The sequence below is a fragment of the Trichomonas vaginalis genome, chromosome III (assembly GCF_026262505.1).
Source record: "Trichomonas vaginalis G3 chromosome III, whole genome shotgun sequence".
Classification (NCBI taxonomy): Eukaryota; Parabasalia; order Trichomonadida; family Trichomonadidae; genus Trichomonas; species Trichomonas vaginalis.
The window spans coordinates 15,668,958-15,690,074 of record NC_067205.1 but is presented as its reverse complement, the minus strand read 5'-3'; the positions used below and the strand labels follow the sequence as shown (position 1 = coordinate 15,690,074).

The window sequence follows — 21,117 nt, the reverse complement described above, 5'->3', positions numbered from 1 at the left end:
GGATACAAGTTATCATATGAATGATCAAACAACAATTTTTTTGGTAATGATCCCAACATTGTATATTAATAAGTATCATTGATTTAATTTGCGAGGCTTTGTTTTTGATTTTACAATATTTGAAATAAAATTTTCAAAAAATGAACTTAATCTTTGCAATTTTACAAAATGAATATTTCACTGATCGTTAAATATGCATAGTATTTAGAACTGTACTAGAAGCAAGGTCAATATATGAAATAATATTAGTTCAAATTAATGAGCATAACTATTAGAAATTTGACAGAGCATTGAATTGGTACATTACTATCAGACATAGTCACGAAGATTGTTTATTGATTACACTGAACATATATTAGATTTCAACGTAATTTCTTTGAAATTTTCGCGAAAGTTGAGTAAATAACATGGACATTTTACATATTTGTATTTTTCTTTGATAAAAGATTTAGAAAACATCATAATTTGAATAATTTATAAAATCATCATGACAGTCATGTATTGAATAATAATTTTTCAGAGGCCAAATATATTATTTAAAATATTAATATATGGAGAGATCTTTTTTGTATGTTTTGATCAACGGTTGCCGCTAACTATCCCATTGAAAATTTGATGATTTTGAGAGGATAAATCAACTTGAATACTTTCAAAAAAAATCTATGACTAGATTTGGTAGAAATTGCATCTATATTTTTCACATCGAAATTAATTTCATTGTAGGGATAACATTCAATTTTACATTTTATTGTAATTACTAGATAATTTATGTTTTCATACACTACAGATAATAAAAGCAAATCGAATTTTGGAAATCATAATTTCAATGACTGATAATCAATTGTTTGATCGTTTAAAACATGTTTTCAAATAACTTTCGTTTTTAATAATAAATTACTAATATGAAATTACAATTTTTTTTTGTAATTGTGCTTCACCATAATATATTGTGTTACTGGGATTAATTCATTAAACTTTTACTGATGGCTACTTAAATTTCAATATCCTTAACAAATAATCCTATAATAATAGAAATTTTCTGTTCCGCTAAATTTTTTGTGAATGACTTTTGTGCTGAAATTATCGAATGTGAAAGTTTAATCTAATAGCGAAATATGACTATATTTGTTATGAAATTTCAGTGTTTATTATTTCAGTTTGACAAGAATTTCAGTGTAGATTGAATCCTTTATAAAATCATTTTGCGTTAATGTTTCTCAGATCGAAGCACAGTAAATATTCAAGCAGCGATTCAGAAGATGACCTTAACCAATTAGTCATCAAGACTCATAGAAGAAGGTTCACACCTGAAGAAGACGAGCTCCTTAAAGAGTATGTTAACAGTGGAGAAGGCCATACATGGGAAGATATTGCAAGAATGTTAAATGGAAGAACAGCTAGACAGTGCTGGGATAGATACAACAACTATCTCTACAAGAATTTGAAGAAAGATAAATGGACTCCAGATGAGGATGCTATTATAGTCAATATGTACAACAAGATTGGATCTAAATGGACTAAAATAGCACAAATGCTCGATGGTAGAAGCGGTAACAACGTTAAAAACCGCTGGCACAAGTATTTATCTAAAAAGGTAGATATTCAGAGCAATCATGTTCCTGTTCGTGCTCCACAAACTACAGAAAGACCTGCTCAGACAAACAACTTTGAATTTGATGTCGATTTGTTCAACAAGGATATCGACTTCACAAAGTTCTTCGATTTTGGTAATTAATTTATAATCTATATCCTTGGATATATATGCGCTGTAAGTAATTTTTATCTTAGAGAATAAATTTCTTTAGTTTCAAATCTACTTTTTTAATTTAATATTCTTTTTAAAGTCTTATATCACATGCCTCTTGAACTATCACTTAATAACGTTTGTGAATGATATTTGAAATCTGAACACTTTCAATTCAAACAATTGAGAATTTTTACGGTAAAATTGAATGAGATATAAAAATTTAAGAGACAAGACAAAACAATATAATGTATCCTTCATTGACTACTATTTTTGATAATTTTATGGATTTTATTCGCCTGAAATTCAAACCATTGTTTTCTCTTCATAAACCCAAAATGCTTGATCTCATTAAAAACTGTGATATCTATAGAAAGAGGAACATAACTGTTTGGGTATCTCAGATTCGATAATTTTTTGATAGATTGAGTCAAGTTTATGTGATGGGTCTCCACCTATATAATTATGTAGATAATGCATAAAAAGCATATTATAGTTATGTGCATAAGCGTATAATAAAATTATGCGATTTTGGAACTTTTCAACAATTGAAAAACACCCATCAAAATGTTTAGAAGAAACAACATATTGTTCTTGCTTGTACCTTTGATGAGTCAATGTACTGTTGGTGAGATATTGAATTTTAAAGTATTATTTGATCCAATAGATTTGAAATCAATTACGGAATGGCGGATGAAGATTTTTATGGATTCGTTGGTTTACTTATTCAGTAAAATTGTTAATTATAAGAACAAAATTAATTACTTTGCGAATAATAAAAATTTGAAAATTATTCAAGTAAGAACATATTGATAACATTGGAAAGTTAATAGAATCTTTGTGTCATATAAGATGTTTGTATTAATGGCTTCTGAAATTCCATATAATCTGAAAATAATTGATAAATCATGAATTTATTTATTATTCTTTTAGCAATAGCAAATGTTTCATATGACTAGTTATATCATAGATTGAATATCCTTAATGGAAGTTATTTGCAATCGGAAATATTTTTAAAAAATAATAATTTTGAATTCTGACCAATAATTAGTTTCAGCATATGAAAGAAATTATAATAGTAATATGAATATTTTTCCAAAAAAAATTCGAAATCATAATTTTGTTTTAAAATTTATTGCTTTTTTGTTCAAAATCACTAGAATGAATTTTTTTGGAAAATTTTAATTCTAGGAAAGTATACTACTATTAATGTAAATGTAATATCCAACAAAATCGTGGCAAATTACTTTTTATTACAAAATTATTTTGATAATTCTTTAATTTTATGCTCAGAAAATGCTTTGAAACATATTGTATAACCAAAGGATCTCTTTAATCCAGATTCTAAAAAATAGCAAAAAGCGTTATCAAAAGCCAAAAGTGCCAAATTAATTTTTCAAGAACTCGTCTAAAGTCCATCAAAGCTCAAAAAACCCGGAGTTTTCCGATATCAAAGTAAATTCAGATCGATCAAAACTCCTTTGGAGTACAGTATTACTATTCATTACTGTTATCTTTTTAAAAATTGCCGATCGTTATACTAATTTTTCTCAAACAATCTTTGACAACTATGATCCTAGAATTATGCTAATACCATGTAGAGTAAATTAGCAAACATTATTCTCGGATCGTATACGTTGGCAGAATTATATAAATCCACCAGCATGATTACTTAGATTACTCATCAGCAGTTGAATTTTTCGAATTTCAACAATAAAAAATTCGAATTTCAGATAAATATTTGTATTTTTATTCCGATTACTTGCAATCAAACATCTGCAAGCTAGTTGGTATACCTCGCTCTAGAAACAACTTAATTTTTAAACGATTTTTTTTACATCGGAAAAATATCAAAAATTGTAAGTTTTTTATTCGAAAGAATCACAAACATACTACACCACTTCTTTGGAATAACGAATATTACTTGCATTTCATTCGTTGTTCGAATAAGAAATTCGTTCTCTTTGCTAGCAAGCTCTATACGAAAAATTCGCTCCCAACTTGCAAGTTATTCTGATGAGAGTTGTAGTTTTGTTGGAGTTTTTCTTTTGATTGTTAGTAGGTAATAAAAGAAAAGAATTTGTGATAGAAGAAACACTTTTCGATAAACGGTAGTGTATCTGTTTCCTATGAAGCTAAGATTTACCTATACGTCGCTAAGTTTGATGATTTGATTTGGGTCGTTAAGAGCATAATACAGTGATTTTCACTTATCACATAGCATTTTTCACTGCTACGTGAACAACGATTCATAACGATTTCGTGCGTTAGCATCAGAGTTCAGTTGTCATAAATCGTTGATGGTAATCGTCACTTTTTTTGAAATAAAGTTTTTTATCACTGTCCGCGACCTATTTTATAGACTCTTTCGGAGAGAATTTACTACAAATTGATTAAAGGTATAGTTCGACCATGCTGATATCATCAGAAAGTCTCATAAATTTCGGAAATATTTCATTTTTTTTTATTCTTCAAAAATAGTTATTGAAAGAGAAAAAAGAATACAAAAAAACCTTTACTTATTTCATCAGTTCAACAAATTGCCATAAAAACTCTTTTTTATAATTAAAATTATTCTTTTTAAAACCACGGCTTTCCCAATTTTCATCCTCTTCAGCAACCAATAGATTTACATAAAATATTATTAATAATTGAGTTTCCATATTTTTATCAAAAATAAGACAGAATTTAAATTTCATTCTATACAAAATCCATGTCGAGGTCACAACATTACGGAGTTACATTTATTTTTACCAAAACTTGAATTAATTTTTGAAATATTTATGAAACTTGTTTTGTAGAAAATCTAGTCAGATTTACTTATAGATACATCGTAGTCAGATCATATTTAAATTCAGTTCATTCAATTTTATATTGAATTAATTAAATCGTTTCCAAAGATTTATCAATCATAAACATATTAATTTAAATGAATATTATGAAATTTTCATATTAATTTTATTTGGTCGATTCAAAATTTTATTGATGGATTTGGATCATTTAATGGACGCAATAAAAAACAATTATGATTTATTTGAGAAAAATTAATCCAATTTTGATTTTTTTGCATATTATGATGAATAAGTATATAAAGAAGCTAAGTGCTCTTAGAATTAACTCTTATCAAATTCTAAAAAACCGCTATTTGCCATTTTGTTTTTCTTTAATTCTACTCCTTGGTACACCAAAAACAATTAAGGAATGATCTGATTGTCAGGGCTTTTTGAAATTGAGAAGTCTTTCAATTAAATAAGACCAATTTTTATTTTTTTCATGCTTGCTTTAACCGTTCTTGCAGCAAGCCGCCTTCCAGAAAATACCACAGTTTTCTTCAAGCACTACCGTGACCAGTTCTTAGTTCCATACTTCAAGAAGGCCGACAAGGCAACAGCAAAATTCCAACAATATCTTAAGGAACCAGCTTTCTTCCAGGAAGTTGTTTTCCCAAGAATCCAGAAAGAATTATTCAAGGCCATTAAGAACCAAACAATCCATCATTTCCCACTTTATCGTTATAACATTTCCAAGAGAGCCGCTCAGCACCTTGCACGTGATGCCGAAGATTACGTTGCTAAGAAGGGCGAGAACTCTCCGATGATCATTGCTCCAAACCCACTTATCCCATACATCACAAAAGTTGTTGCCGAAGCAATGATGAAGCTAAAGAAGGTTGAAGCCGAAGAGAACAGAATTCAACCAAAGTTAATCGACGTCAAGTTAGACCTTGAAAGACTTGCCAAACAGCTCCGTAAGGACCCATCTCGCTTCACAAACGCAGAAGAAGAATCCAATCCATGGGCTTCTATCGCCATTGCTGTTGGCAAGGAGATCCTCAAGCAGGCCGCCATCGAAGCTGCTATCGAAGCCGGAAAGAAGATGCTCGGATTCCAGCAGATGGAAGCAAACTATGCAGATGATGACAATGTAATTCCACCATTTGTTATTCCAATTGCTAAAGAGATTGGAAAGCAAATCCTCGTCAGTGGCGCAATTGATTCCATTGTTAAAATCGTCAATGATCATTTGAAGTTGCAAGAAAGTGTCAACTCTGATGATGAAAACGTCATTCCACCATTCGTCATCAAGGCCGCAACAGAATTTGCTAAGCAAATTGTTATTGACACAGTTACATCTGCTGTAACTGATGCTCTCAAGAAACAATTCCATTTCCAGCAATCCCAAGTTAACAGCTTAGAAGTTGATGATCCAGAAAATGGCTGGGGCAAAGTTATTGCTGAAATCGCAAAGGAAGTTGGAAAGCAGGTCGCAATTGACACAATTTCATCAGGAATCCAGCAATTCGTTCACGACAGATTCGGCTGGCAAGAAGCTGAAACAAACGGAGTCAGAATCCCAGATGGTCTCAAGGATGCAATCAAAGATGTTGTCAAGGAAGTTGTTGTCAAGACAGTCACAGATTTCATCAATGGCGCACTCAAGCAAGTAACAGGAAACTCCGATGTCGAGGAAGAAGAAGATGGAAACTCTTGGGGCAAAGTCATTGTTGATGTCGCTAAGGAAGTCGCAAAGAAGGTCGCAATTGATTCCGCAGTTGATTTCATCGAGAAATGGAGAAAGCAAACATTTGGCTGGCAGGAGGCTGAATCAAACGGACTTGGAAAGGCCTTGAGAAGAAGTGTCCGCAGAATTCAACGCCTTCCACGTCGCCCAATTAGACTCCCACAGTATCCACGTCCAGTTTTCCTCTAAACTATAGTCTCGTATATTCTTTTTTTCAAAAATATGCGTGATAAAAAAAATTTAAAAAATTATTTTTCCACTAAGTTTTACTATACAAATCTTTGATACTTGAAGAATTTTTTTTGCTCACGCAATCATCATAACATTATGATAAAACTTTTCATTTGACTCAATTAAGATACTTCAAAAACCATATAAAATGAGAGGAAGGTGAAATCCCCTTGAAACTTTAAAGTGATTTCCTTATAAAAAATTATTTCAAAAACTCAAAAGATATGAACTGTTATTACATTTACCAATAGTTACAAGAAGCATTCATATGAAAAATGGGAATTCGTTTAACTGATCTCTTAGATTCATCAACATATTCTAGACAACTATGGTGTAAATATTTCTATAAATGTTTTATATTAAGATTATAATCATAAAGTAATATAAGATTTCGTTGATATTGTGGATTTTATAATGTCGAAAGTAGATTAGATTCAAATAAGTCAACTAAGCTATAGATATCATTTTCAAAAGTATGCGTATGCTAACTCTATGATCCTTATTGTTGAACACTTATTTTTTCAGAATGATGTTTATAAATATTTTTTTCTAACTGATGGGGCACATATTTTGAACACAATAGAGAGAAATAGCTTTTGAAAGGCAGGTATTATCAATGATATTCCTGTATAATTTAATGAGTTCAAAAATATAAGAAAAATATTTATGAATTATCTGTAGAAACAATTTAACTCGTGAAATTATTTATAAATTAGTAAGGATGATTTCTAAACATAAAGGTAAATAAGAATATTCTGAACAACATTTCATTATTTATATGTATGACTCTACTAATTTTAATCAAAGGTACTAGAGATCGAAATTTACTGCTTCCTATTATCATTGGACTTAAATAATTTAAATATATATCATAGTAGCTGTTTTCTTTAAAGTTTTTGAAATTCCTGATGTCTGATAGAATGCTTTGAATTAGCTTACTGTGCTGAATCTTTTGGTTAAAATTATTTAAAATTTATCAAAAATATCAATATTTTCTGAGAGAATACGAGTTGGTTGCTATAAAATCTGATGTTACATCATTAGAACTGCATTCCTGTAATGGAGTTAATGCTGTTTATTATTAGTTTTGGTCAGAAAAAATCAAAATGATTCTTGTTGCAAAATTCTGACAGCGTTGTGAAATCGATAGTTTTAAAAATTTTGCATTAAAATCTCAAATCTAGTTACATAATGATGCCTAATGGAAAAGGAATAATACAAAAATATTTGAAATTTAGATGATTTTGAGTAAATAACAATTAAATAACACCGGAAATGAATAATTTTAATTACCACATGATGAAAAGATAAGTTTACTCTGAAGGGTGTTCATTTTGTAATTTTGATTCAAAAAATAGAATTTCATTAATTGATCAAGAATTTCTTGTGTGATTCTATGCAAACATCAAAATAAAGCTAATTTTATAACGGCACATTTATTTATATGAATTTTTGGAAATTTGAAATTACAAAATCAATTCTTTTTTTAAATAAGTTGTACATTCATGCATACAAAGATGAAATGTAGTAATTTATGCAATTTCTAAAACCAAGAATAATTTGATGACACTAACATGTCACAAAACTATCATTCAAAAATTTAAACTGTTTTTGATTTAAAGGGATATAGGTTAATGTGATCATATATTAATGTTCTTCACAATTTTTACAAATTTATTTTAATTGATAATTAGGCATATAATGAAAAGATAAGCATAGTTAATATGAATCTTATTGTATAGTAAACCTTTTAATAAAATTGAATGTGATGGTTAGTTATTCTGATTTTTATTTTATTGGATTTGTTACAATATACATATGCGTTTTTCAAAAAAGTTCCAATCAAAACCATAAAGATTTTTGATGGTAACACAATTCAATTTTTTGAAAGGTGGTTTCAATATTCTGTACATATCTATTTCAGCAATCTTTATACAATCCGATTTAACGTCAATAATTTTATAATTTTATATTACATTAGTGACAATTTCAGAGAACTTATTCAATTATTTTATAATCGAACCGCAGATTCAATTCATTTTTTCTATTAACACGCAATGCAAATGAGACAGTCAACACAAACTAATATCAGTAAGTCAGATCAAACAAATAAAATAAAGAAACAGAGATGCAGGTTCACTCCAAGAGAAGATCGAATTCTAAAGAAGATTGTTAATGATCAATCTGATTTTTCATGGGAAGAAATTGCCCAAATGCTCCCAGGAAGAACATCTAGACAATTCTGGGATAGATATAACAATTATCTTAGCAAACAAATTTCTAATGCTAAATGGACCGATGAAGAGGATGAATTAATATTAAAAATGTACACAGAGATTGGCCCAAAATGGACACTTATTGCAAAATCACTTAAAGGAAGATCAGCAAATAACGTGAAGAATAGATGGCACAAAACATTGTCAAAGAGATATGGTAAGACCGAAAAAGAGAAGCCACTGACAGTTGTTGATATTGACTATATTATTGCAAAAGATAATACATTTTTGTCTAAATTCGGAGAAGAAAATGAATACACACTATTTCGTGAGTTACTTTCATGAATCATCTATTAATGTTTCGGTTGTTTTGTATAAATTAAAATATAATAAAGCGGATTTCGAAATCTGTTGCTTTCTTCATAAAGATATATAGAGTTATTCTAATTGATGATCTCAATATTTCCTTTATCATGCTTTTATTACTAAAATTTTTATTTTTTTTTATTTTTTCTGGTATTCAATTTTAAGAGAAACCACTAAGAAATTTTATCAGCATTACCAATAATTTTTTAAACGGTAAAAGTTTATTTAATATATAACAGTTCAATATAATAGACAACATTTTTTGAGCTTATTTTCTATTTAAAAGGCAGGACAAATTAGTTGGATCAAAGACTTCTTGGTCTCTATTATGGTTATTAATTTAAATAGATTTTTCAGTTTTTTGAATACCTTTTTGAGAATTTTGTGAAAACATTGCTATAAAGTTTTTATCTCTAAGGATGGGATCTATAACATTCCAGTTTTCTGCATACCAGCATAATAAAGCCGAACGATTTCGCCGGGCGAGTCTATCAAGCTTAATGTGATTTTGTGATACAACAATATTGGCAAGACTTAATAGAATAGTAATTGTTACATGTGTGCCAAAAAATTTGTCAATAAATGAAGAAACATAATCAATTTTTGTTTCTCCATTCATTTTAATTCGGCGTTGAACAGTTTCGTAATCACGCATGCTCTGTGGCAACCCACCACGCTTTTTATTGAAAATGACAAAGCTGGATTGTCCTTGAATAGACATTGAAAAATGGAGGTCATTTCAACTTTTGAGAATAAAATCAAATAATTAACAATTTATTACTAGTTAATTTACATCAACATAAATCATAAAATATTATATTGAACGATCTTCAGAAAATCGAAAATTTTTGAGAATCGATTTCAATTTCTCTCAATTTTAAATTGAAAATACTCGAAACTTTTTTATTTGCCTAAACATTAATAATATTGGTTACAACAAAATTCCTCAAGGCTTTGGCTAATTGGTCATTTAATCAATATTTGTGTAGAGAATTTGGAATTTTATGTTATTAAACGTGCTTATAATAGATCATAAAAACAATTATTATCTATCTTTTTCAGATTAATATAAATTTACACATTATGCTATATATTGCTAGGCATCTCAATTGCGGCAAAATTACTAAATAATCACTCAAGAAAATTCTTCATTCAATTACTAGACATCACCAGAAAATTGAATGGTTTATTCAATCTTATTAGATTTTCTATTTGAAAATTTCAATGGTTTAATGCCCAACCTACATTACAAATAGGATGAAAACAAATATCTATGTATAGTTATTTAATTATTTCCGATTTTCTACGTTGGCAGATTTTGGCCAAACTGTAAGACAATTTCAAATTAATTATCGATTCTAAGCGATTATTTCTTATACAATATATTTTATTTTATAATTTTACCGCATAAAATGATGATTTTCAGGCTTAATTATGTAGTATCATTTTATCGAAGCATAATCCAGTTCAAAGATACGATTCAAGAGTGAATGATTAACATTTTGTCTCTATCATAAAAGAGAACATGAAACATTCGCTATTTTTTACAAATTTTCAAAAGCATTTTCTATTGATTGTTTCAGAAGATAATTCTTTTTTAAAAAGGCTGATTTCAATATTAATTGCTTTTGAAAAGCTCATACATCTCCAATTTACTATACATCTTGCCAAAAAAAATTTGAGAAGATAATGTAATGGGTGATTATAATGTTTTATATTATTCAAAACAAGTTATATAGATTTACATTTCATTTACTGAATGCCAAAACTCATTTGGACCCATGAAGCAATGAAGAATTCCAAATTGATCATTGTAATTATAATCATACCCATATGTTACATTGAATTGGAATTCATAACTTTTCATCTATAAAATGATCATTTTAAACATGAGATTTTCAATTTCGAAAAATTCATGCATTTTTCCCCTAAAATTCACTCTAGGATTTTTTGAATTCATACAAAATAATTGTAAGGTAAGAATACTCTCATAAATTCCAAAAATCAAAAAAATTCATGAAATTGGTGATAGAAAGATGTTTATATAAAGAATTCGATTAATCATTTAACACATGGCTCAAGAATTTCATTTTCCATGGCGAAGAATTGATCAAAACATTCATTCAAAAATTTCGAATCGTATGGAACCTTATTAATATCATCTTCTTTTAATAAAGGCTTGATAACCCTTTCAACTTTTGATGGTGTTTTGATCTTTATCATGTAACTTTCTGGATTAATTCTGAAAACGTTTTCTATTGATACATTATGCCTTAGAAGCTTTCGATACTGCGATTTTACTGCCACATCTGTTCTATGCTTCATCAAAGAAGAAATTATTTTCCATTTTTTCCCAATCTCTTCAACTTTTTTGAGGATAAAGTAATTTTCTTCACATGAGAATTCCGATCTATTTATAGATGAATCAAGATATCCTTCCCATCTGTCTTTACACTGTCTTGGGTTTCTATTCACCATTTGATTCGAAATCTCATTCCAATTGATATCTTTTTGGCTGAAATTGGCAACCAATGCAGCAAGTTTAGCATCTTCTTCTGCTGTAAATGGACATTTTGTATATTTTTTATCTATAAGACCTTGTATCATATTAAAATTGATTGATAATTCAAATTTTCATTTTTGAATGGAATAATTTTATCAATTCAAATTTTATTGCTTTCATCCGGATCTCAAGTTTGACAATAATTTAAATCTATACTATGAGTAATATCTTTTTATCAACGTTATAAGTGTCCGCATCAGAAAATAAATTTTGTGATTTTGAAAAAAAAAGTCCAAATTTGTATCAAATATTGATAAATTTACTCTAATAGTGACATAATATCGTTGTATCCACAAATTATGTGATAGATATTAATTTTGAAATTAATTTGATTTAAAATCTTTTAATTGAAAAATGACAGTAGAAAGCTTACTTATGTTTTCGCTAATGGAGCAATATTATTATATTGATTAAATAAAAACAACACATTTATTCTATAAGAAAAATAAATTGAGGTAAAATACAATAAAACAGACAATTTGCAATACAAACAGGCAGTAAATGAAAAGTATACATACAAAAAGTGATAGGACTCATCATACAAATAAAATATTAATTTGGCATGCTTTTTAAAGGACTTTTTGTAAGTTTACTAAGTGTAGTAATTTTCCTTTCCAATTCCTTTCTTCTTTTCTCCCAATCGTCTGAATCAGTAATAACAGATTCATATGAAATTGTTTCTTCTGGCTGAGATTTGATTTGTTGGACTTTTGTATGAGTTTTCTCAAGTTTCTCTTTAAGTTCTTCAATTTGGTGGTTCAATTCATTAATTTCAAGCTGTTTTTGATTACAATTTGGGCATTCTTTTAATTCTTGATTACAATGCTGCGAAATCACGTTCACAATATCTGCAGTTTCATCTAACTTGATATTAGGAATCGCAAGTTGAAGCTCTTGCTTTATTGATTGATAAGCGTTATCTTTTTGAAATTGCATAGTTTCAATAATAAATTGATGGAATTCTTTTTCCTTTTTTGTAAAATTATCTGCTGTGAAGCTGTATTTTGACTTATTTGGTGAAAATTCTGTTAATGTATTTAAAATCCTATTAATTGAGTTTTTCATTGAAGCATTTCTTGCTTGTTCTTCATAAATTTGTTCATTAAAGCTATTGATTGACCTGGTTTCGCTCTCTAAGTTTTGCTTTGTAATTGTGGAAATCGAATTTTGAAAAGATTCATGGGTAACTTGCTTAACACGTTCTATATAAAGTTTTTGTTTAGCATGCTGCTTTGCATAATAAGAATTAAGTACTAAAATACTGTTTTTAAGCTCAAGTATCTCATTTCTTATAGATTTCAAAGAATTTTTCATATTATTGATAATTTGATCCTTTTCTTTAATACTTTCTCGGTATTTTCCTTCTTGAACTGTTCGTTTCCAGTTGGTTTCATGAAGGGAATTTTCTAATTCTCTGGTTTTATTGATATATGCAATATTCTGTTCTTGTAATAGCGATTTCGTAGTTTTCAGTTTCTTTGAAAGCTTCTCTAATTGAGTTTGCAATTCTCTTTTCTCGTTAAGTGCGCATTCGAGGTCGTATGAGATTTTTTCAATATAATCCTCCTGCTCGGATTTTATTGTGCAGGTTAGAATTACATTAATATCTTCAGTTAATTTCTTTAGCAAATTTACATTGTTATCTCCTGATTTATCGATGATTTCCTCGATTGCAGCTGTGACTGATGATGATATACATTTTGAAAGATGCTCATATCGTGCTGCTGAGATGTTAGTCATCTTTCAAAAATAATATGAAAACGACAATCTATTCGAATAATTGCATACCAATTATCTTTGCATCATTTAAAGCAAAATGCGATATATTATCTAATCCAATCTATTTTCAATAAAATCCTTCATTATGTTACATTAATCAATAGAAAATTTCAAAAAGCTCGATAAATATATACAGGAGATATTATATTTTTTCATTATTTGAAAGTCTCTAACAAAATTAATTTTTCCCCCATCTATCGGCGCGTAGCACCGCTAGATGAAATTTTCATTATACATGAAATAATATCATATTATTAATCTGAGCTATTTGGTTGGCGCTTTGCGCCTATCAAATAGCGAAGAAAATGACTTTTCAAAATATTTATTTCAAGAGTCAAAAATCAATTAGATCTTATTATGTTACATCAAATTATGAATCTTAATTCGTTGAAATAATTTTGCCGAACAAACAACCTGTGTTGTTCTCCAAATTTTATTAGCGGCGCGATGTGCCACTTCGAAAACGATAGACAAAAAGTGTTATAAAAATTGAGAGAAATGTTGCATTTTCATTTCACATTTTCATCATTTCATAACCAGACTTTTTAATCAAACTTCTAATGCATCACATTGACTTAATGCCTCATTGATGTGACACCGTACCTTAAATTATTCATAATATGACAATTTAGTTAAAGATTTCATTTTGAAAATTCGAAAAATTTGGATTTTCATCTATATCAAATTCTTTGTCATCATATACTTAATTAGTCTTTAGATTTAGAGTTCTTAAATACCTTCTCAAACCAATATCTGTGATCTCATAGATATCATATCACAAAATAAAACTATTAAATTTTCAAATGTATTGCAATCCTTTGTTATAATTTAGACCTTTTCTTCATTTATCAACCAGTCTTCAGCTCCAATTTTGTCAACTATCACGCCAATCTAATGTATTATCGAAGCGTATTCATTTCACAACAAATTCTTAATAAATGCTTTGCTTTTAATATTTCTTTCGAACAAACTCGAAGTGTATTCTCTAAATTTCTTCGATTGTCCTAAAAATATGTCTTATGTTTTCCATAATAATCTTTATAATATAATATTAATCAATCACACTCAAATTTATTTGTATAAACTCACTTTCTATAGTCAAGATATATTTGTTTTGCCCGAATGGCAAGCCTAGCCAACTGGGATCATTAATTAAGTTGACTATGTAGTTTAATTAATTTTATACATTCAAACTACAGATCTCTAAACTTTATTCAATTCATTCTGATAAAAAGCATCATGACATGCTGGTGGCGAGCAATGTAATTTTTCTAATTAGAAGATAGAATATGCATTACAAATTCATAGGTTTTTCATTTTGTCCACAAAAGTGAGATATTGTTATTCTGCTCTCAAATCGTTTTGAATGTGAAGTAAGCGTTCAATTTTGTAGTCCATTTATAGACACAAATTTAGTGTTCAAGTCAAAATCATCAAGGGACCTAGATCCGAAGTACCTTTTATTCTCGATAAAAATTTTGATAGAATCCCATCAACAATTCTTAATTTTAAGATTTTGTGTCTTTGAATGGATCACAAAATTGAATGCTAACTTTGATGCTCTAATTTTTTTATTCTTTTTTGATGATTGGACCATCAACTATGCTTCCTAATGCTTTTGAAAAGCTCCAATTATCTGTTGGATGCTATGTTCAGCTTGCCGTAAAGGTAAAGAACAATAAAGTTTCAGAAATTGTCAATGAAATTTCTAAAAAATGCATTGGCTGTCGAACATTGTTTGATGGTAAAAATTATGTTTACACAGATCAGCCATGCCCAACTTATCAAATTCCTGATAAGTTTCCTCATTTAGAAGAGGCAAATAAATTTGTTGCCAAAAATCATACAATTCCTGAGTCAACTCGCTTAGCATCAATATGCTATAATAAGGACACCGTTATATTTAATTGCAATCATTCGTCATCAGATGGCGGATACATGAAGATGCTTTTGGATCATGTGTGTGGACGAGAAACACCAAAGGATACTCAAGCTAAAATTCATACATCAATAATTGATGCACTTTCTGATCAATTGGCTAATACAAATGGCAAAATTTCAACGATGACTACTCCAATCAGAAATTATCGCAAGAAACAAGAAAAAGAATATGCAATTTACACATTGATTGAATTCCCGATCAAAGAAAAGATGTCGAAAGTTACAGAAAAAATGATGCTCGCAGCAACGCTTTCTGCTTCAGCATACAACAAAATGTTAACTTCTATTGCTAGTCAACTTGCTGTTAATGCCAGAAGATACATGAAAAACCCAGATTGGAGTCATTGCAATATTGATAGTTTAATTGTCGCAGATGCACATACAAGCATCGTTACAAAGTATGCCAAATTGATTATTGATGAGTTGAGTGCTTTACTCCGTAAGGATATGCAAGAAAAATTAAATAATGGCGAAGCATTAAGATCCGTTAATCATTTATACAAAAGAACATATCCCAAGCAATGACTGGCTCCGTTAGTGTTTCAAACATTGGTAAAATGACAACAGGAGGCGATATTACTGATGCACAAATTGCAACTTCAATTTGCAAAGGTCCTTATCCACCAGGAGGAATGTCAATATCATCAACACTCGTTAATGATATTTTCAGGGCCAGAATATACACTTCTCCGTATATTACAAGCTTCAAAGAAGCAGAAAAGTTCAAGAACGCTGTAAACTACTGCATTAAGGAATTAAAACCTGACATGACCGTTCAAGAAGCCTTTACCAATCTCACAAAAATAATTCATCAATAATTTTGTTGTAATTTTTAATTTTTTCTTATTTTTATTGAAATTATCTTTTTTTGAATAAATATTTTCGATTTGCCTCATTGGTTTTCTTTGGTATTATTGTTGCTTAACAATTTGTCCCTCTTGTTCGTATGTTGTGATATACACAATTGTCACTAAGATATAAGATACATTAATATCATAAAGTAGAGAAAGTCATAAAATAACGCATAAGAAATAATCGGGACTGGAAATTATTTGATTTCATAAAAATTGAAAAGATAACAAATATTGTTAATGATGGTTTAACCATGTAACAAAAATATTGATGTATTCCACAAGACAGGGTAACAAAATCTTAATCAAGATTATTGATACTGTGAAAAGACTATATAAAATTAAATGAAACTTAGAATATGCAAATTAATAAAGTGAGAAATCGTAACCGAGCAAATGAATATGTAAAGAATATGTAACAAATTTATAAAATTTTTGAATAAAAGCATAAATCGGATATTTAGTGTAAGCCATTCTTATTGCGATTATCTAGCTTTTAGCAAAAAATGTCAGATATAAAAATTAAAAAAATTGAATTCAAAAGAAAAAACTTCAGATATGGGCTATATGCACAAAATGGCATATTTTAACAACATAATTTCCAAAATGTTTGCCCATAAATTTTTATCGGAAGAATTAATGTTTGTATGCTTGTTATCAACAACTAATGATTTTTGAATCTTAAAATTGAACTTCAGTTTTCAAAGGAATTTTCAATTTTTTGAATAAGCATTTTACGTTTTTTTATTTTGAGAATTTCATGTGTTTTGCGGTAGCCTTAGTAATACATTCGATTTCGTAAAAAAGTTCATGATGCTATTTTTATTCAATTACAGATCAACAATTTTAAAAATATTCTTTTTTATTGTAGATTAGATATCTAAGTAAAATAACAGCAAAATCAATTAAAAACCTTAGACAAATTTTGAAGACTTATTCAATTTTTTCTTTATTCAAAATCAAAATAGATGACTGAGGTCAAGAAGTTCAATGGCTCCCTTCATGATCTTTGCGATGCAATCACAAATCATAAGGGATTAACAGTACTGGACATTTATGCAAACTGGTGCCCAGGATGCCGAAGAGTTACAAAAATGTTGCCACAATACGCACAAGAATATCCAGAAGTCCAATTTCTTAAGATAGATTCAGACGAATGTCCGGATATTAAAGCATATTTCGGTATAGATTCCATTCCTGTACTCAAGTTTTGCACAAATGCAAATAGATTAGATCCGATAGACACGATCGTTGGAGTAAACCTTCCTTTGATTAAAGAAAAGGTTGCTTCGTTCAGATAAATTTCCGGCCTTTTGTTATCTTTATCTTTCCTTGTTAATATTATTAAAATCTTCTTTTGTGATTAATATTAACACAATTCTTTCTTCAACTGCAAGAAACCATGTTACCTATTGTTTGCTGCTCAATTTTATGAAGATAACGACCGATCTTTTGATTATCCTTTAGTTCAGCGTTTTCGGATGCAGTTCTTCCATAAGCATCTGTTTGGAAGATATTTGCATGATTTCTGACTAATAATTCCACCATTTCCTTGGAATTATTGATCGAAGAAATTATAAGAGGAGAATTTTCCATAGCATCAGTTTCATTGACATCAGCATTAAGTTTAATCATGAATTCCGCTGCAATGAAGTTCGAATACAATGATGAAGCAATCAATGCATTATTCTTCTCAAAATCTTTCATATTGACGTTTTTACAAACAGAAACCTTCATGAAAAAGCACTGCATATTGAAGTATTGCAGGCATGAAGACCAACTGAAATTTAATTTGTATTCTTTGATGAGCTTGGCCACTGTTGAATTATGATGAGCCATTACTGCGTTCTCAATACATAATGTATCTGGCTTATGATGCTTCAAACAAGTCTGAATAATTTTATTGTCGTTTCCGATGAAAGATTTGCGCAATGTATTCATAGTAACGCATGGAGAAATGGAGTATAAGTATGTGAAACAGTCCTGGGCTCCAAAATTTGCTGCTAAATCAATAACTGTGAAATCATTGTTCAAATTCGAGTCTGGAGATAGTTGCTGCTCTTCCATTACGTATTCAAGAATGTCTTTGTCATCCCATAATAAGGCATACTCTATCGTTTTTTCCTCATAAGAGCGATAGAGTTGTTCAGTCGTCATTTTTCTAAATTTAAATGGCATGAATGAATTCAATAATTGGTCCTTCACCAAAAGAGCACATAATAATTCATTCTGAAATGCACCTTTATTTAAGGAAATATGATTTGCAGAAATGAGTTGCTTGCAAAACATATATATTTTCTTTATGTGTCTCGGCCTATATGTTGCAACCGAATCAATTAAAGAGAAAATGTTGTTGATCGAAAAGATTTTGGAATTAACTGCATCAATTGTGGAGTTCACTAGGGAATTGATATCTGCGTTTCCTATATTCATATCTTTTCGCTCAATTGAATAGAAATCTCGCACTTGCTGCTTAGATTGAACATATCTTTATTTGAATGAAGTGATGTCAAAATTAAGTATGAGAATTGAAAATTGTGGTTGTTGAATCAGTTTTATTAATACCGGATTTATCAAATGAATAAATCCAGAAAAAAGCTGATTCAAGTTTTGCAATGTTTTGAATTATTGAATAGGAAATAAAAGTCAATTTGAGAAGATTAATGTCAAAATGGCGTAGCATTGAATTTGAAAATTCATATCTTTTATCAGTGATATTGCTTTCTACTGACAATTATCTGCTGTTTTTATTTGCGGAAGTTTTACGCCTGGTTTTTTATAAAAAGGATCAAAATAATTTCTTAAAGGTTATTAAATATTATATAAATGTTTTGGATAAAAAGCACGTTTCATTCAATTAATATTATTTCCGACCTGATTAGGATTGATAATCTTTTAAATTTTCTTATTGTAATTGCTACATCTCATTATAAAACCTATCAAGCATATTTTATACTTAATTCTTATCTTAAATAATTTCCTGAATAGCAACAATATGATACGCGTATAAAAATATTTTAGACAAAGAAATTTGTGCGATGAAGTATTATTGCTTTTTCATGTTATTACATCCTAATTTTTAATTATCGATATTGTTTTAATTTATATTCCGAACAAAATCGATTAGATATATCCTATATATTAATAACAACCATGTCCTTAAAGGAATAGGAATCTGTGACTTAGGAAATTTATCGAAAAATAATTTAAGCTCAAGATCCGAATAAATTCGGGAGTTATCATTTAAGTTAACATGCAATAAAGCTTAATATAAACTATTAAAATTCTCAATTATGGGGATTAAACAAACGAATGTGCTTCAAGGCATTATCACACACATAATCAAAAGATGTAGATAGATTACATTTGATCTTAAATAATGTTTTCATCAATTGAATATATAAAATAAATCAGGTTATTTTGGGAAAAATACTCATTCATTATTATTTCCGGAATTTCGGAAGGAAATAATGCTAAAATAGTAGGGTATGCAATATTCGGTCTTGATATATAAATCTTTCTATTAAAACAAATTTTCAGATATGACAAGATTTACATGATGAACAAACTAATCGTTAAGATTGATCTATATTCTAATATTCAGTTGTTACTCCTTAAAGATTTTGATTAGCCAACTAAAATGTGGATTGTGAGGTAACGAATTTGAAACCCGTGACAACTTCTGTTGCTTTTAATCAATTTGGAATTTAACCAATTATAACAATAATAGATCGCAAAACAATGAATTCAATTGTGGTTATTTTTTGAACTTTTGAAGTAAATATAACGATAAATTCAATGCTATCACAAAAAATAACTACTATCCAATATCATTACATTATCAACATACAGAAGATTTATTTTTATGGATGGGTGGTGTGACATTCAAGTTTTTTCATTCAATTTTTGTTTTCGTATAATAATGCTGTAGACAATGTGATGTTCATACAATAGCGTAAATTCTTTACGTTTTCTGAAAAATAGCTATTCAATTTTTTGTTAGTCTTTAATTGTAAATCATTGTTGCTCATTAAGTATCCACGTGATTCTCTATTATTATTTAAAAATTAATATACGCCTGTATAGGGTTTTATGCAATTGAAATTTTAATTGAGAGTTATTCTTTCAAAATTTTGTCATGATCATTTTTTCATAATGCAAACAAAGAAGATGTCATCAAGATCCCTCTTCTCACCAAAGGAAGATGAGAAACTTATTATGCTAGTTGAGAGATGCGGAAAGAAAGTTGACTGGAGAACAATCTCATTTGATATGGAAGGACGTACTCCTCGTCAATATAGAGAAAGATATAATAACTACTTGAATCCTAACCTTAACAAGCAGGAATGGACTCACTTTGAGGACGAAATCTTAATCAGTCAGTATAATAAAATTGGCAGTAAGTGGCAACAGATCTCTGAAATGTTTGCAGGACGTACTGTTGCAGCTGTCAGGAACAGATTTCTTCTCTTGAAGAAGAAACAAAATTCCAATTTTTCCAGAAGCGACTCCACTACTGATTCTGAATACGATATGAAGTCCGAGGTTAAAACAGCAATTGTTCAACAAATCCCCCTTCCTCTCTTCGAAATACCTAAGGATAGTATTTTCTACTGCAATGTTTAATTTTGTTATAAACTTATCATGTATTACTTAATTTGTATACACTTTTTATTACATCTAATTCAAATTCAAAATTTTTGATATTGTAATCCACACTATACCGAAAGCCTAAATATTGAATGATTTAATTTGGAAATCAAAAGCCACATATATATTTCCAATATGAAGCAATAATAAATTTGAAGGGAAAAAAATATTCAAAAAGGTTTGGAGTCTATATTAAAAAGTGACTTTTTTAATATGACCTCTCAAATTTTTATCACTTTTTCATCAATTAATGAG

General features: G+C 29.0%; 10 protein-coding genes across 10 annotated transcripts; 7 read left to right on the top strand and 3 right to left on the bottom strand.

Annotated features, from left to right (window-relative positions):
- Positions 1 to 1,191: 1,191 nt before the first annotated feature.
- On the top strand, positions 1,192 to 2,286 carry TVAGG3_0708400 (RNA polymerase II transcription regulator recruiting protein; the record flags this gene model as incomplete). The annotated part of the gene is made up of 1 exon (XM_001304542.2): positions 1,211 to 1,735. One exon carries the CDS (start codon positions 1,211 to 1,213, stop codon positions 1,733 to 1,735), a length of 525 nt encoding a protein of 174 aa, XP_001304543.1.
- Positions 2,287 to 5,008: 2,722 nt separating this feature from the next.
- Positions 5,009 to 6,524, top strand: TVAGG3_0708390 (uncharacterized protein; the record flags this gene model as incomplete). The annotated part of the gene is made up of 1 exon (XM_001304543.2): positions 5,018 to 6,454. The coding sequence occupies one exon, from the start codon at positions 5,018 to 5,020 to the stop codon at positions 6,452 to 6,454; it is 1,437 nt and encodes a 478-aa protein (XP_001304544.1).
- A 1,963-nt stretch (positions 6,525 to 8,487) lies between these two features.
- Positions 8,488 to 9,477, top strand: TVAGG3_0708380 (RNA polymerase II transcription regulator recruiting protein; the record flags this gene model as incomplete). Its single annotated transcript, XM_001304544.1, has 1 exon — positions 8,554 to 9,057. One exon carries the CDS (start codon positions 8,554 to 8,556, stop codon positions 9,055 to 9,057), a length of 504 nt encoding a protein of 167 aa, XP_001304545.1.
- Positions 9,478 to 11,100: 1,623 nt separating this feature from the next.
- TVAGG3_0708370 (RNA polymerase II transcription regulator recruiting protein) lies at positions 11,101 to 11,686 on the bottom strand (the record flags this gene model as incomplete). Its single annotated transcript, XM_001304545.1, has 1 exon — positions 11,140 to 11,685. The coding sequence occupies one exon, from the start codon at positions 11,683 to 11,685 to the stop codon at positions 11,140 to 11,142; it is 546 nt and encodes a 181-aa protein (XP_001304546.1).
- A 410-nt stretch (positions 11,687 to 12,096) lies between these two features.
- Positions 12,097 to 13,404, bottom strand: TVAGG3_0708360 (uncharacterized protein; the record flags this gene model as incomplete). The annotated part of the gene is made up of 1 exon (XM_001304546.1): positions 12,194 to 13,381. The coding sequence occupies one exon, from the start codon at positions 13,379 to 13,381 to the stop codon at positions 12,194 to 12,196; it is 1,188 nt and encodes a 395-aa protein (XP_001304547.1).
- Positions 13,405 to 15,004: 1,600 nt separating this feature from the next.
- On the top strand, positions 15,005 to 15,886 carry TVAGG3_0708350 (uncharacterized protein; the record flags this gene model as incomplete). The annotated part of the gene is made up of 1 exon (XM_001304547.1): positions 15,005 to 15,886. The coding sequence occupies one exon, from the start codon at positions 15,005 to 15,007 to the stop codon at positions 15,884 to 15,886; it is 882 nt and encodes a 293-aa protein (XP_001304548.1).
- A 32-nt stretch (positions 15,887 to 15,918) lies between these two features.
- Positions 15,919 to 16,179, top strand: TVAGG3_0708340 (uncharacterized protein; the record flags this gene model as incomplete). Its single annotated transcript, XM_001304548.1, has 1 exon — positions 15,919 to 16,179. The coding sequence occupies one exon, from the start codon at positions 15,919 to 15,921 to the stop codon at positions 16,177 to 16,179; it is 261 nt and encodes an 86-aa protein (XP_001304549.1).
- Positions 16,180 to 17,180: 1,001 nt separating this feature from the next.
- TVAGG3_0708330 (cell redox homeostasis) lies at positions 17,181 to 17,513 on the top strand (the record flags this gene model as incomplete). The annotated part of the gene is made up of 1 exon (XM_001304549.1): positions 17,181 to 17,513. The coding sequence occupies one exon, from the start codon at positions 17,181 to 17,183 to the stop codon at positions 17,511 to 17,513; it is 333 nt and encodes a 110-aa protein (XP_001304550.1).
- Positions 17,514 to 17,598: 85 nt separating this feature from the next.
- TVAGG3_0708320 (Ankyrin repeat family) lies at positions 17,599 to 18,645 on the bottom strand (the record flags this gene model as incomplete). The annotated part of the gene is made up of 1 exon (XM_001304550.1): positions 17,599 to 18,645. The coding sequence occupies one exon, from the start codon at positions 18,643 to 18,645 to the stop codon at positions 17,599 to 17,601; it is 1,047 nt and encodes a 348-aa protein (XP_001304551.1).
- Positions 18,646 to 20,367: 1,722 nt separating this feature from the next.
- Positions 20,368 to 20,838, top strand: TVAGG3_0708310 (RNA polymerase II transcription regulator recruiting protein; the record flags this gene model as incomplete). The annotated part of the gene is made up of 1 exon (XM_001304551.1): positions 20,368 to 20,838. The coding sequence occupies one exon, from the start codon at positions 20,368 to 20,370 to the stop codon at positions 20,836 to 20,838; it is 471 nt and encodes a 156-aa protein (XP_001304552.1).
- Positions 20,839 to 21,117: the final 279 nt, after the last annotated feature.